Raw genomic sequence first — 15,946 nt, 5'->3', positions numbered from 1 at the left:
TACACACACACATACACATACATGTGTGTGTGTGTGTGTGTGTGTGTGTGTATATATAATGCATGGCCAGTGCTATGTATATATGTATATATATACACACACACATATGTATGTGTGTGTGTGTGTGTGTGTGTGTGTGTATATATATATATATATATATATATATATATATATATATATATATATGGGTTTTTTCCCCTGAAATCGACCACCAATAAAGCCAGCAGGGTCCCAGGGAAAGGGGCAGACAGACCAACCCTGGCTTGAGGTGAGGCCCTCAGTGGGTGATGGTCCCTCAGGGTGGGGCCTCTGCTGGGTTGTCCCCCTCCAGGCAAGGCTAACCTGCAGCCCTGTCCCAAAGTGATTCTGGTGATTATATTTCTCCAATGGCTGCAGACAAGCCTCAGAGAATGGAGGGGGTACTTTGGATATTGCCCCTCTCTGCCCATCCTCTGGGTAAGTCAGCAGGACTGGCAGCATCTACACCAAGGGGCACAGAGAGTGCCAGCCCAGCCAGCGGTGGCAGAGCAGGGGATGGTCACTGGGATGGGCCGGGGCAGAATGGGTCTGGGACGCCTCCTATGCCTGCGGCCCACCTTCCAGCATCCCTCCCCTCCCCAGGCTCCCCGTGAGAAACTCCTTCCTGTAAACTACCAGGGATCATCCTGGTAAAACAGGCACCTTTACAGAAGGATCCAAGAGCAGGACCCTCAGGCAGAAGAAACAAGCTTCTTCATCACCTGGTAGGGCAAGAGGTTGAGGGAGGGGAAAGTAAGAGGGGAAGAATATGTAAATAAAGCCTCTCCACCCAGCGGTAGGGAGAAGTCAGGACAGGAAAGAGGGGAAGCTATTTTATTTTGTCCACCTGTATATATTTATTGAGCTCACATGTCAGAAACTTTACTCCGTGAATACCTTTAGCTTCTGGCCCACCCCTCTCCTAGATACTAATCTCCGTGGCCCAACCTGCTTAACCCCTGTTGCTCAAAGGTGTCTGACTCAGTGTCCACCTCAGACTTGGTGCAGAGCCTGTCCAGCAGGAGGAAGGGAGAGTATCTAGCAAAAGCCTGGGAAGATGAGGCTGTCCTCGCCCACAGCCCAAGACAGGCCCCAGCCTCCGGCCTCACCCAGTGAGGAGGAAGGGGCCCTTCACCCACCGCCGCCCTTCCAGGCCAACTTGCTATTGGCAGGGCCCTGGTGCGAGTCATGGGCAGGCTGAGAGCACAGCGGGCGCTCAGGCCTGGGAGTTGAGGGTTTGGGGCCCTGAATATCTCTGGCGGGCATGCTTCTCGCAGTACAGCTCATCCCCCACCCAAAAGTGCCCGCGCATCTTCAGGTTCAGCCCGCAGTCTGCGCAGGTGTAGCAGCCAGGGTGACGGTACCTCCCCTCCTGAATGCGCACAGCCTGGTTCCTGTGGGAGGGAGGCCGGAAAGCCATTCATTAGCCCGGGAGGGACGACAGGAGCACCAGGCGTGATGCCCCCCAGAGCCCAGGGGCAGGACCTGGGAAGATGCCCAAATCTCAGACACTTGACTTCCCAGGAATCTCTCTTCAACAACCCTCAGCCTCCACCCCCAGTACCACTAATCAAAAAAAAACAACAACAGAAAACAAAAAGCCCCCCCCCCCCCCAAAGGCAGATAAACTCCATCCGGAATCTTCTGGATTGTTAATGGAGCAGTGGTTCTCAAAGCGTGGTCCCAGGAGCCAGGACCAGCAGCATCACATCACCTGGGGATGAGCTGGAAATGCACACTCTGGGGCCAGGGCCCTCTGAAGAGGAAATTAAGGGTGCGGGCCCAGGAGTGTTCCAACAAACCCAGGGGCTCCGCTGCTGCTCTTTGAGAGTCTCCCAGTAGGACACATTCCCTCTGTCAGCGCTGCAGGGGGAGTCTCCCATTCTGCAGATGGAATGCTGAGGCCCAGGGAGCGAAGGGATTTGCCTAGTATGAGTCCTCTCCCCCTTGCACTGTGCATTGAGGGACTTTCTCCAGGGGAGCCTTTCAGCAGTTTTCCAGAGAATGTGGCTACAATGTAATGCCACCTACTGAGAAAAATGAACCTACTTCTGGTAAACTCATCCTGTTCCAACAGAGGTACAGGAAGGAAAGAGCAAGATTTTCCAGGAGGAGGCACCTCATCTAGAGGCAGATCTCCAGAGGCTGAGAGATTATTGGAGAGAAATCAAAAGCAGGAGCATGTCTTACTCCACCGGGAGGGTGAAAAGAAATCGGGGAGGAGGGGGATGCGGCAGGACGAAGCCAGTGCAGGCCTTCTAAGAAGGCTGACAATGGCCCATAGGATGTCTCATGGATTCACTTGGTCAGTACGCCCCTCCAGAGCCCCTGACTGGTTGTCCTATTCAGGCCCTTCTGGGGACACCCTGTGCCCTGCCCCCCACCCTGCCTCCCTGGCTGCCAACACTCACGCAATGCTGGTGCTGCACTTCTCACACGTGTGGAGCTTGGGTGGCATGGCCAGGGCCCTGGGGGTGGGCAGGGAGGACTGGGGGCTCAGCGAGCTGGGCAGGAAGGCAGGTGTGCCACCTGGGGGGGTGAGGGCAGACAGACACATCAGAGCTCGTCCACCGCAGCAGCAGCAGCAGGCTGATTATTTACGCCCATGCCACCTGCTCCAACAGCCCGGAGGCCGCTCACACCCGCAGGCGGGCCTCTGGGGTAGCACTGGGTGTGAGCGTGGGGAATGCCAGATCCTCGCTGAGGCTGGGCAAGTGCAGGAAGCACGCTGGAGGCTGGGTTTGTCCGAGCTAAGGCAACAAGCTGGGAGCATCTGTGTTCGGTGTCTGACACAGCAGGCCAGGCAGACATTTCCCTTCACATGGCCCAATCATGATATTAATGGACAGTAATAATAGGTAACAGCACCACGGTACCGTTGTACAGTTTTCAAAGGGCTCTTATGTGCATTATTGCCTCTGAGCCTTGGACCACGCTCAGTTGAAGATAAGGCAGGTAAGGTCCCCATTTGCAGCTGACACCACGGAGACTCCAGTGGTGATGTCACCATTTGTATGCACTCTCCTCACCCCACTGCCTCTTCCTGGTCCCCCCTCAGTGTCATGGTGGACAAAACTGTCTCCAAACCCTCCCACCCCAAACCCTGCCTCTGTGAGCACCCCTAGGAGACAGACATCCAAGTTGGAACCAGCTACCAGGTTCTAGTGATTCTGCCACTCACATACTTCTCCCGGCCATCCCATCCTCTAACTCCCTGATGCCATTCCCCGGCCAGGCCCTCCCCATCTCTCCCCTGAAGCAGGGCAGTGGTCCTCCCCTCCCCCAGCACAAGAACTCCTACAGCAGTGTGCAGCTCCTTGGGAGCTAAGCAGGCCTGTCAGCCCCAATAAAGAGAGTTCCTTATGGACAGACATGGGTCCTGACCCCCTCTCCTCTCCACACTGCACATGGCTGGTCCATCGGGAGCACAGTAAACGTTTGACAAGAGCCAGAATCATCTGTATTGCTCACTTCGGCATCTCAGGCACTATTTAACTGGCCTTCCTGGGTTAGGCCACTCCTAAGCCACCCTCCCCCAGCCAGACCCGCTGGCCTCTGCTCCCACACCCAAAAGCCCTCCGGCTGCCAGTCTCCACATTCCAAAGTTAGCCTGCCACCATCTGAAGGTTGTTTGGTAAAGGCATCATCTTTAAGGGCCACATCAAATCCCTCTTCCTCCACGAAGCCCTCCCTGGAGACCCCACCGCCCACCGCTATTGTTCCCTTGGTAGTTTCCTGATCCCAGCTTGCTCCTTCAGCACAGGGCCTGTGGTTTCAGTACCTCTTGGTGCCTACTCCCCTGGTGAGCACTTAAGGATCACTAGCTAGTTCAGGGTCCAGGGGTGTCCTGGGGAATCCCCTTCCCTTACCCGAACCACCACCACGGCCACCATAGCGCCCCCACCCCTGCCCCAGTCTCACTTCTCTCCTCTGCCTCCAGGGCTTCCTGCAGGAGTCTAAAGGAGCTGGACTGCCGGGGGGCCACCCGCCCCTCACGATTTTCCTGCAGCATCTTGAAGACTTCTGAGTTCTCTGCCAAGGGATGGCTTCCCCTTTCTGAGTCCACTCTGGGGGGATAGGAGGCGGCCAGGAGTGAGGGTCTGGTCTGGGTGTCAGGATGAGCATGGGGGCAGGGAATAGGTGTCTCAGAGGGACAGGATTCTGGGGGTTAGAGGGAAGTCGCCTGGGCTTAGGGAGCGGGGAACCCCCATCCCTCTCCGGGAGCCAGTCTGTCTCCTGTCCCTTGTAGCCCTCCAAGATCCTACCCACCCTCCAGGGCCCGCTGGTACCTGAGTCTGGGGCTAGAGGGATGGGAGCCCGGGGTAGGCGGCAGCACCAATACAGCCGAGTCGCCGGGGAGGCCCAGGCCGGCCTGTGGGAAGGAGAGGCACCAGGGGAGGAGCCAGCGCTGAAGCCTTGGGCCAGCACACCCAGCGGGCGCCAAGGCCGGCTGTTCCCAGGCCCAACACCAGAGGGCTCTCCGCCTTCGACGGCCAGGCGCCCTCCCCCTTCCCCTATCCCCCTCCATGGGAACCTTCACCGCAGCCGTGAGAGCCAGGGCACCAGAGACTGCTCCTGCGGGTCCCAGAGGGGAGGCAGGCAGCACTGGGCTGTGGAGGCTGTGGAGGCTGTGGAGGCTGTGGAGGCTGTGGAGGCCATGGAGGCTATGGAGGCAGGAGGGTTCTGCAAGGGGACTGGGGGGGAGGGAAGAATAAAGGCTAGGGGGCAACAACCAGCTAAGTTCAGACAAAATGCAAATTCCTCTGTTATCGCAGGCCATGTGTTGGGAATGATGTTGCATGTTGGGGCCTGGCTGCTCTGACACAACAAGCAAAGAAGCCAACCCTTTTGCCCTGAGGAAAAGGCAACATAAAGGGGAGGAGTGAAGGGGCCAAGACCCCTCTGGGAGTCAGGGCTGGAGCTGCACAAAGGACCTCTCTCCCACATGCGCTGGTTGCCCTCCTAAGAGGGCCAGGGTCTGGGCGTCTGGTCCTGCCCCTTGCAGCCTTGGGGAGTCAGGCCGGTTCTGGGCCCACCGCCCAGCCACAGCGGCCCCTCCCTGGCGTGCACCGTCCATCTCGGGCTCTTCCACCTGCTCCCCACCTGGACATCTCCCTTCCACCTCAGGCTGCTCTGCCTCCTGGCCTCCGCAGCCTCCCCAACTCTGCTCCCTCTCTGTCCCATCCCCATGCAAAGGAGAGCCTCAGAGACCAAGGCGCAGCAAGCAGCACAGTTTCCTGGAAAGCCAAATCCCCTCCATCTTAAAATTCAAAGTCAGGAATGAATTCTGGGGTTGAATTCTGGGGTTGAATTCTGGGGTTGAATTCTGGGGTTGAATGCATGAGTTCCTAAGCTAAAAGTGGAAACATCAGAGCTTTGAGAAGACAGTCCTAGGCCCCCACCCTGCCTCTTCCACCAGCCTGCATTCATCTGCTCTCAGGCTCCTTGGGAAAACCTTCTACAGGTGAGGACACTGAGGGTGAGAAAGGGCAAAGCAGCTGGCATCAGAGGCAGGGCTGGGAGTCCACACCCCAGATCCTGGGTGCCAGCTGGTGTCATGTGGTCAACAGAGGATGGTGAGAAAATCTCAAGAATGACAGCCAATACCAGCTAGTTACTCAAGAATAGTATCCCATCTTGCTGTCCCGGACAGGCCTGCACATGCCTACACGGCGCTCTGGCCAGTGCAGAGGGAGGCCTGAAATCTGGCCCTGGTTCCTTCAAAAGCCAAGTCCTCATGTCAGCCAGAGGGAGAGGTGCTGTTCCCACTTCACATCTGCTCACCAAGGCTTCTGCCTTCCAGGAGGGGCAACCTCTAGTCTCCAGAAGGGCACAAGGGCTGGTGGTGTCCTGGGCCTCGGCTCAGGGCAGCCTCAGCCTGCTCGGGAGTCAGCAGCATAGCCATGGCCAGGGCAGGCTGGGGCGGGAGCACATCTGCAGTCAGCTCCGCCCCCTCCCTCCCGCCAGACCAGCACACATGGTGGAGAGGCACCCAGCTCCCTCACTCAGAGCCGCGCCACTATCTTCCTCCCTCCTTTCCTCTCAGTCAGCTCAGGATGGGACACCTGCCTTCACAGAGGAGACCTTTCATCTCCAAGTCCAGAAAACCTGCTCATCTGCCCATCAAGAGCCGCCTGTGGCCAACACCTTTGGAAATGTGTTCTGGACAACACAGGATATGAATAAGTGAGTGGCAGGGAAGGGGGCAGGCCATCAGAAATTTTGCAATTAAATAAGTTGAGGAAATTAATAAAAGTAAATGTGTTTCTCTCTTCTAGGGCTTCTTAGGGCCCACGTGCACAGTGATGCCCACTAGGGAGCTAAGGGACCTGTGACTCCTACACCATCTGACTCCAGTTTCACTTATAGACCAGAATGCAAACTTAGCTGGGTTAGGAATTTCTGTTTTTCCACTACTGCAAGCCCAGGGCCTAGAATGGTACCTGTTCGTAAGTATTTGTTGAAGGAATGACCAGGGGCCTCAGGTCAAAGAATAGACAGAGAGAGGAGGGGCTCATCCAAGGTTACACAGTGGAAGTGAGACTAGCCTTCTCCTGCCACTCAGCCTAGGGCTCCTCTTTACACAGCTGGGGCCACTGGGGTGGTTCTCAAATCTTCCCATACATCCAATCCCCGAGCGTTCCCTAAAACAGATTGGTGTCCCCACCCCACCCCCTGTGTCTGACTCAGTAGGTCTAGGCTGTAGCCTGAGAATCTGCATTTGTAAGAAGTTCCAAGGGACTGCTGCGGGTTGGAGAGCCACTCTCTGTAGCACCCAAATGTCCCCTTTGCCTGGATTGGGGACACCACAAGGAAGGAGGCCAGGATGGATTGGCCTCTCCAGCCATGCCCTAGGACAAGCCTGTACCACTGCTGTCCCTTTCCCTTGCTCATAGCTTCTCATCTAAACCCTCCCAAGCCCTACCTCTTGACCCTCCAGCATTCCTGACAAAGCCTTCTCAGGCCACTCTGGTCCACACTCATCTCTCCCCTCCAAGAAGGCCGCCTGCGTTTATAATTAAGACCATACTGTTTGGTGCTTAATTGTTCCAAAATTGTTTTGTATGTTTGTCTTATCTCCACAACTACATTTAGAATTGTTTAAAGAAGGGGATCTCATGGAAAACATCTCTACGCTCACATGCCTGGGAAGCCACTGGGTAGGCCACAGCGGGTCACCAGGGAACCCCTACAATGGAGCCCCTGGAGGACACCCCCTTCCTTCTCTGGAGCGCCCAGTTTCTATACCCTCCCCTAACCATCCCCAAAGGTTCTGCTTTCTGGAATGCAGATCAACCAGAGTTAGGATTCCAGCAGCTGGGCCTCATCCCCTTCACCCTAAAGGCTGGACATGCCCCCCCCCCGACTCTGCCCCCAGCAGCTGTGGCCCAGAGTAGTTGGCTGCCTCACTCCCTCACCTCCCCACCCTGGCCCTTAGAGAAGAGAAATACCACCAAGGGCGGGGGGGGGGGGCTGTCACTAGTGGACAGTGGGACCTGGGGTGGGGGACCCAGGGGAGGAAGGCAGGGTGGGGCAGACAGGGAGTAGGCCAAGTGCAACTTGAGGCAGAACCACAGTCCCGCTGGTGGTTCCCTGGGCTGAGCCAGAGGAAAAAGAAGGGGCTGGGGTGGTGGAGTTGGGGCAGGCATGGGGCTGGAACGGGGAGGAATGTGTTCAAGGGATGCAGCCAGAGCCAAAGGGAACCATCCCAACAACAGCAGCAAAACTATGTCAGTCCAGGCCCAAGAGAAACACTCAAGAAGGGAGGAAGCCAACGGGGAGTAGGGAGCTGGGAGCAGGGAGGCGGCGGTGAGTGGGAGCGAGGTGGTAGAAGGCCACCTGGGACCAGTGGGGCAGGGCTGGAACAGCCAAGGTGACCCACCAGCAGACAGGGTGACCTCCTGGCTCAGGAGAGGGGAGTGTCTGCTGCTAGGAGACAGAGGCCCAGCTGCCTAGGTGGGATCAACCACCTACAGCCCCACAGGTACCACTGACAGTCAGTGGGCTGAGAGGCTCTCTCCTCCCCACAGTCCCCTCACCTGTCGGCTCCCTAGGTGGCCTCCATAGGGCAGGCGGTCAGCAGCAGTGAGTCCCGGGGTGTGTGCCAGGCTCTGGAAACTGAAGGGGAAAATGCATAATGTGTGTGCCAAGCCTCACCTCCGGACTGCCCCCCAAAAACAGAGGGTACCTCCAGGGTCCCCTTAACACAGCTGTTGAGACTCAGAGGCCTGGCCTGGCCGTGGCAGCCAGGGTGCCCAGCCCCTGCACTCACCTTCGGCTCATCACTGCCTCTCCAGCAGGGGCATGCGGGCTGGTGGGGGGCTGGGTAGGGAAGGGGCTGCATGGCGGGGGGCTGAGGGAGGCTGGGCTGGAACAGGAGGACCAGAGGGAGGACTGGCTATTGGTGTGTGTCCTCACTGAGCCCTGTGGAGACAAGGACCATAAAGAGTGGTCTGCCCATCCCCCTGGGCCCTGTCCCTCAGGCCTCCCAGCCGGAGGCACCGTCCTACCTGGAACCGTGTTGCCAGCACCTCCATGGAGCTCTCCCCGTTGGTCTGCCCAGGAGAGGCAGCCCGGGACCTGAGGAGAGGACAGAGGAGGTGAGTGTCACAGGGGTCCTGGAACCCTGCTTAGCTGGTAGGGGCTATGGATTTCAGCTGTCCCCATACCAGGTTCTCAAGACTAGTGAAATGTCCAAAACATTCAGACCGTGGGTTGTCAACTTTTAACTTTGTCAAATCTAAAATCAACAACTATCATCCTAAACCACCATTATTTCTTAAAAGAAAGGACAGGTTAGCACCAAAAAGTAGAAAGGAATAATTTCAGCAAAAACTTCCATAAATTCAATTGCATTAAAAAACTCCTCATACTATCCCCCTGCTTTTTTTTTTTTTTTTTTGCTTTTTTTTTGGCATTTTATCCAGACTTTGTCACTGATCAGCATCAATTTGTAGATCGATTTTGGGGGAGATTGCTGGTTTCATAAAATAATCCTGTATCTTTTGTCCATGGAGAAACTGAAGCCCAGAGAGGGAAACTGAATTACCCAAAGTCCTAAAGCCCAGGATTGGCTGGGCCAGCTGCCCACTGTCCCCAACCAGAGGCCTGTCCCTTACAGCTCTGCCACAATGGCCAGAATGCCTTTGAGAGAGTCACTCCTGGTCCCTTCCACAGGCTTCTCCTCCATAAAACAAGGGTTCCCCTTTCCGCCAGGCAGGCAGCTGTGAGACCTAGAGACCAGCTCCCCGCAATCACCAAGGCAGTCAGCCAGAGGGCCCCTGTATCGCAACCCCCCCAAGGACTGTCCTCTAAAGCCCTTCCCAAAAGAGCCAGCTGGATGGAGCCTTAAAGAGGCCATTGGGGGACTGAGAGCTGGCTGAGGAAAAGCACCGGCCATGACCCATCCCCACTACACCATTCCTGGATGTCTGGCCACTTCTAGAGAGGTCAGCAGGAACCACACACCACGCCAGCCTCAGCCCTTCAGCCTCAGCCCCCCCCCCCCCCAAGGAGGGGTGTGGAGTCACAGTGAGGGGAGCTTGGGCTGTGGCTCCAGGCCAGAGTACTGCTTCCTGCCACAGGGCTCTGAGTGCCTAAAAGGTCATGGGGGTGGGGAGGGTGGTGTTTAAGGAGGGTTAAGAGGGGGCTGGGCAAAAGAAAGAAGAAACAGGGAATCTTGACCTGCCCAACGTGGAGCTGGAGGCCTGGGGGTACTTGGCCAGGTCTACCTCCCTAAGGGGCTGGGTCCCTCTAAGAGGAACCTGAGAGGAAGTGATGGTGTCAGCAGCTCTCTGCCCCTCCCCCGCCCCGCTCTGCAGTCTCTTGTAGATTTTGGTCCCCTTCCCAGATGCCATGAGGTACTCCCCACCCTCCTCCTCTAGGTCCCACTCCTGCAAACCCTCTTGAGCCAGAGTGGCAAGAAGGAGCTGCTGAAGGGGCTGGGGCTGCCAGAGCACCGTGGGAGCCACTTCCACAGCACTGTGGGGCGGCGAGGCCAGGAGAGGGCAGGGAGTCGGGGTCCAGGGAGAGCCTGGCGGTGGGGGGCGTGGCAGAGAGGAAGAAGGAACCTGACTCAGGTTCAAGGCCAGACCAAAGGGCTCTCCTGGCTGAGGGAATCTCCCAGCATTCCTGCCCTGTGACTCACCAAGATGCCCCACCCTGGGGAGCCACCTGTTCCCCCCCCCCAACCCAGGCCTCTAGGCTGCAAACCCCACTAGCCAGAAATCAGCCCCACCATCAGGGCCTGGAGAGACAATGGAGGGAGGGACCAAGATGAGTGTTCTCTGAGCAGTAACCCCCCAAACGCCTCATCTCCCTCTCCCAATCCCCTAGCTGAACAAAGGTCATGCCCTCTTGGTGGCAGAGGCCCTGGAGACCCAGCCCAAGGCACACCTTTTCCCTCTTCAACCCACTTCATGCCCGCGCCCTGTACCCCACACACTTGGGAACCAGTCAGACCCGGGCATCCAGGTGGCTGATGCCAACCTGCCCTGCCTGTGGCTACACGCCCAGCCAGGCACAGGGACACCCCTCAGCCCACCCTGCTGCAGGCTGCAGGCTGCAGGCCAGGAGCCCGGGACCTTCTCACCGATGAGCTGAAAGGGCAGGGCGGGGGGAAGGGTGGCCCAGGCAGGATGCTGGCAGGGGGAAGAAGAATGCTGGCAGCCCAGCAGAGGCGGAGGGCCTACCGGTCCAGCTGCAGCCGCAGGGGTGAGGGGCTCTGGCGGATCTTGCTCTGGGCCTCCGCGTGAAGCATGCCCTGCGCACTCTCCCCATTGATGGCCAAGATAATGTCGCCAGGCCGGAGGTCGGCAGCCTCAGCCTTGCCCCGCTCCGTTACCTGTAGGGGATGAGGTGTAGGTAGGCTGAGGCACCCCTGCTCAGACAGTGGTGACACTCAGGTAGGGAAGAAGGAGAGGGCATTTCCCTCTGTCCTGCCCAAGAAACACAGAAGCTGGATTGAACCAGGCTGACCCATGTCTCCCTTTAATATTTCTCTCCCTGCCCTTTAGTATCTGTCTAGCTAATCAGCTAATGCCCTCCAAAACTGGAGTGGCAGCCCCCCTCCCCCCTGGCATGCTAATGGGGGCCCCCAAAGAACATGTGATGATGGAGGTTCAGGAACTGTGCTTGGAGATACTCTTGGATAGTGAGCCCTGCCAATGCAAACCATGCCGCGCTGGTGGCTGCCCACACACAAGCGTGAATGCTTCCCAGCCAGCCTGGGTCAAGGGGAAACTGCCAAGAACTTGGGGGCTCCTGTTCTCATAACCACCCGAAATGGCTACCAGCAGGTACGATGCTGGAAACCAGCAGGCCCCTTACTGGGCCCAGCTCCCTTTCATTACTCAGAAGCCTGTTCCTGACCTGGCTACCACATTCCCATGGCATCAGGGTCCCAGCCTTCCCTGGGCCAGCACTCCTAGAAGCAGACCTCTGGTTCCAGAACAAAAAAAGAAAGGTACCTGTGGGGACCCGGTAAACAGAGCTGACCCTAACTATGGGGGTACCTCTTAATCTCCTGGAACTAGCCCTTACCTTGGTCACCATGATGGGTGTGTGGAAATCCCTGCCCCCGGTGATACGGAAGCCCCAGGGTGCGGGCCCCAAGACATCCACAGTCAGTGCCATACCTGAGGAAGAGAGGCTGAGAGGTGGAGCCTACCCCCAGCCCCCCAGGGACAGTGAGTGTAAGGGGGCAGGAGAGAAGCAAAGGGAGAAGAGGGGATGACAGGTCCATGGGGCAGCCAGTCAGGGGCTGGGGGTGGGAGTGGAGGAAATGACCAACTCCCTCCCTGGCCCTCCAGTTCCACTCCTCCCCACCCTGGGAAGGCATGACTCCGAGTTCCCTTTCACTGTGCTCAGCAGCTCGGCGCCCTGGAGGCAGGCCTTCAGGGTGTTAGAGAGGGGCTCGCTGGGGAACTGGTGGCAGGGGCTGGCAGGTGGTAGGAGAAGTCAGCATTTCCTCTCCCCCACCTCCACCATCAGGGCTAAGTCCCACTAGTGCTCACTTCCTGTCCCCAAAACCCACAGCACAAGGTACTTCCTCCCGCTTTGGGGGAGGGGAGCGCTGTGGGAACAAAGTGACAGCAAGGAAGCAGGGGCGCCACCCGAGTGTTAGAAGTGAGGGTCTTCAGAGGAGCCTCTTGCTACGTGCCTGACCCTTGACAATGTGGTCCAGCTAGGCAAGCCTGGGCTTCCCACCGCCCCCAGGGGCCTGATGCCCTCTGAATAGACTCAAAGAAGGGTAAACTCATCTGCCAAGCTAGGTACACCCACGCCCTGGCCCTGGCCAGCAGGGTGAGCTGACTGATGCTGCCCGTGAGCTAGGGCCGCAGGCCTCCCATCCACTGCCCCCTCCACTGGGCAAGGGAGTGTCCTTGCAGACCCGGCCCTTGTAGGATTTCCGGAGCCTGTAGGTCTGGAGTTAGGAGCCAACCCAGGCAGAAAGCTGCATTGCCAGACTGGGGCACCACCCTGCCCAGCACCCACCCTGGAGCTGCGCCTGGGGAGGCCCAGAGGCTGCAAGGGCTGCCCAAATCTATCCAAGGGCACCGGGGCCACCTCCCGCGTTAAGGCGCCTGTGGAGTGCACGCCCAGGCCATTGGGGCTGCCAGCCCTCTTCCTGGCCCTGTGGCTTCCTCTTTGCCCAGGCCTGGCCTCTGTCCCTCCCCGGGCCCCCTGGCCGGCCCAGGCCACTCGCACGCCTTGGATTCCCGGACCTTTGAGCTGGCCAGTGGACTCCGCGCCGGGCGCAGCCAGGAGGTGCCCAGCCCGTCCGCCCGGCTCTCCCAGTTCCTGCGCCCTCTGCGCTTTAAAACCAAAGTACCCGCGGGCGGGGGGCTGGAGGACCAGCCCCGGACGGGGGAAGCCCAGCCAGCGGGGGGCGCCATCCTCGAGGCGAGGCTACGGAGAGGGGCGCGGGGCGCAGGAAAGGCCCGGGCGCGGAGGGGCGCCCAGGGGGCGCGGGGCGCAGAGCCCAGGGAGAGCCGGGAGCCAGGCGGCCGCGGGCCGAGCGGCCCGTGCGCAGGTGGGCGCGCTCTGCGGGCCCCGCTCACCTGCGGGCTGGGCGGCGAGTCCAGGAGGGAGGGCGAGGAGACACCGCGGCTCCCGCTGCTGCCGCCGCCGCCGCCTGCCCGACTCCGGGGAGAGCCGCCCGGGACCCGGGACCTGCCTCCGCCCATGTGATCCCGGGGCCGCCCCTGCCGCCGCCCCGGCCGGGGAAGCCGCCTCCTCCATGCAGCCCGGCCCCTGCGCTGCCGTCTGGTCCGCGCCCCGCGGGGGGGATGGGAGGGTTGGGGGTGTCTCCCTAGAGCGCTCTAGAAGCTGCAGCTGTCCTCCCCGAGTTGCCATCCTCCTGACTACTCCCCCCCCCCCCCCCCCCGCGCGTGCAGGGTAGACGTCCTGGTGGCGGTGACAAGCCCCACTTCGCCGACCGCTGGGCTCTCCGGCCGGCGCCCCGCCCCCTTCCGAGGGGCCCCGGAGCACCCGCGGGGGGCCGCGAGGCCGGCCTGCTCCGCTCGCGGTCCGCTCCAGGCTCCCACGCCGGCGCAGATGCCGCCGACACCTCAGATCCCAAACCAGCCCGCCCCCCCCCGCCCCGCCTTCCCGAGGCCAGAGAGCTCAAGGGGCAGTGGCGCAGAGCTTCCCGCTGGAGATGCCGGGCAGACCGGCTCCGCTCAGGGAGACCGGCCAGGTCCAGGAGGAGGAGAGGAGAGACTCCGGGTGGAGGTCACCCGCACCCTCCTGGGATGTACATGTCCCTTCCTCCTCTGGGCTGATGCTTTTTCCATTCCCGCTGCCTTCACTCTCTCTTGCTGTCCTGCCTGGGGCTGGCCAACCCCAACAACCTCCATTGGCCCTCGTCTGTCCCCCAGGCCCGAGCGGTCTGCTGCCTCCTGGAACCCAGGCTCCAGGGATCAGGAGGGGACAGCCAAGGAGAGGCTCCAGGCACCAGCTCAGAACCATCTGGCAAAGGGTTTCCCTGGAGTCGTACCTAGCAACCCTCCCCCTGGGGACTTCAGGGCCCACCAGAGCTGGCTCCATCTCCCATTGGTCTCCACTTTGCACTTTCTCTGAGGGGCTGGTTTGTTTTTGGGGGAGGAGGGCACACCTGTGGGCACAGCTGTAACTTGCCTGCCTCAGGTAGTCATTCCCTCCCAGTTCCCTTTGCAAGGAGTGCCCTCCCCACCCCGTCCCCTCCCCCCTCACCTACCTATGGGTCTCTGGCTCTCTACATACACAACCCAGCCTGCCTCTAGCCTGCTACCTCCCCTGTCCCTAGCTTCCCACAGCTCTGTCCCCAGTGTATGTAAGCAGCTCTCCCACTAACTAGTCCCAAGCCTAGCGGTGTGCTTGTTTCACCTGATGCACCTGTCCAATCCCCCACCCAGGCTGGAAGCCCTGCGGAAGCAGAAAGCTACCGTTAGGGCCAACACAGCCTTGGGCTCACACAGACCTCACCTCAAATGCCAGGTCTGCCTCTACTAGCTGTGTGACCTTGGACAAGTTCCTCATGTCCTCTAGGCCTCAGTTTCCCCACCTGTAAAATGGGACAATGCATAGTTGTACCGATTGCTCTTCCATATAAAGCTGCCTGCTACACAGTCTCCTCGGAGGGCAGGCTGCGTTTTTGTTTGGTTCACTGCTCCATTCCCATGGCCTAGCACAGTCAGTCATTCCCTCCCAGTAGGGCATTCGATAAATATTTGGTGAATGAATATTGTTTTAATGATCGAACGGATTAATCTCTCCCTTCCACCCCCCAATCTGTTTTATAGCTTTTGGTGCTCCTGACTTTGCCTTGGACAGGTCCATCTATAGGATCTCTTCTCTGTGGGTTCTGCGTTCACAAAATTCAGGACAAAGACAAAGTCGGCAGGCATGAGCCCTGGGAACAGAAGGGAGTACTGCTCTGCTCTAAGCAACTCTGTGCTTCTGGGCACCTCACCTCTCTAATGGGAGGAGCGGCCCAGTGGCCTACGGTCCTTTCTGGCTCTGACCCCTCAGATCCCCCTCCCTCCTCAGGCCTCTAACCCTCCCCTCCCTTCCCCCATCGTGCCAGATCACAGCACAGAAGTGGTCATCGTACATCAGGGCTCTCGTGGCAGGCAGCCCAGGGGCCTAGGGCTGGTTTGCTGCCAAGGTTTCAGGTCTGCATCAAAGAGAGGGTGTGGATTTGGTTTCTGCCCCAGGTAAAGGCAGACTCAGCCCTGACATCTTACATGAGGGTATCAGGGAATGCAAAGACGGGAATCAGGAACAAGCCAGCGGGGTCCCAAAGAATGGTTGTTTTTATAGGATAGGGTGGACCTGTCTACTGAGAAGCAGACTGTGGTGAGGACTGGAGTGGCCAGAATGGCTGAAGGAGGACACGCAGGTCTTGTTCTTCCAGCTGCTGTTTAACCGCCACTGGGGCCCAGCCCCACCCAGGCTCAAGGAACCAGCCAGGGCCAGGCCACAGTCCTGTCATTCACAGGCCTCACCCACCTGCCTCGACTAAACTGGGCCCCACCACCTCTTCCCACCCACCTGGGGTGGGGGCACCTTAAGTGACAGGCCTGGAAGACATTGCCAGAAAGAATGTAAAAGAAGCCCAGCCTGGGACCACCCTACAGAAGTCCTTGACCTCATACGTGACCTTCCTTCTTCAGTGGCCTCTGGACAAGGAATGCCTGGTTGACTTTGTGCAGACAGGTGGCAACAGTCATGCACCTGACTTCAGCATTTTATAATGATGTGACCTGGACAATTGAATTTCTCAGCCTTCTCTCCTGTGGAGTCAGCCCTGCCTGCTGTGATGCTTACGGCAGATAGTGGGTGTGTAGTACCTTATGCCCTGCTCAGCTCCCATTGCTGCCAAGGAATGGAGCTTTCCTTCCTGGGCAGGGCAGCCGAGCCCAGACTGTGCCACCACTGTCGCCCC

At 58.9% G+C, this 15,946-nt stretch overlaps 1 protein-coding gene across 1 annotated transcript; it reads right to left on the bottom strand.

Annotated features, from left to right (window-relative positions):
• Positions 1-374: 374 nt before the first annotated feature.
• PDLIM2 (PDZ and LIM domain 2) lies at positions 375-13,161 on the bottom strand. Its single transcript, XM_087816855.1, has 10 exons — positions 13,080-13,161; positions 11,560-11,654; positions 10,710-10,861; positions 8,529-8,598; positions 8,291-8,442; positions 8,058-8,136; positions 4,308-4,390; positions 3,940-4,085; positions 2,430-2,547; positions 375-1,412 (listed from the first exon to the last, which is right to left on the bottom strand). The coding sequence occupies exons 2-10, from the start codon at positions 11,650-11,652 to the stop codon at positions 1,235-1,237; spliced, it is 1,071 nt and encodes a 356-aa protein (XP_087672981.1). The 5' UTR covers positions 11,653-11,654; positions 13,080-13,161; the 3' UTR covers positions 375-1,234.
• Between the last annotated feature and the right edge of the window lie 2,785 nt (positions 13,162-15,946).

Source organism: Miniopterus natalensis, chromosome 4 (assembly GCF_054644295.1).
Source record: "Miniopterus natalensis isolate mMinNat1 chromosome 4, mMinNat1.hap1, whole genome shotgun sequence".
Lineage (NCBI taxonomy): Eukaryota > Metazoa > Chordata > Mammalia > Chiroptera > Miniopteridae > Miniopterus > Miniopterus natalensis.
This window is presented reverse-complemented; position numbering and strand designations above follow the sequence as displayed.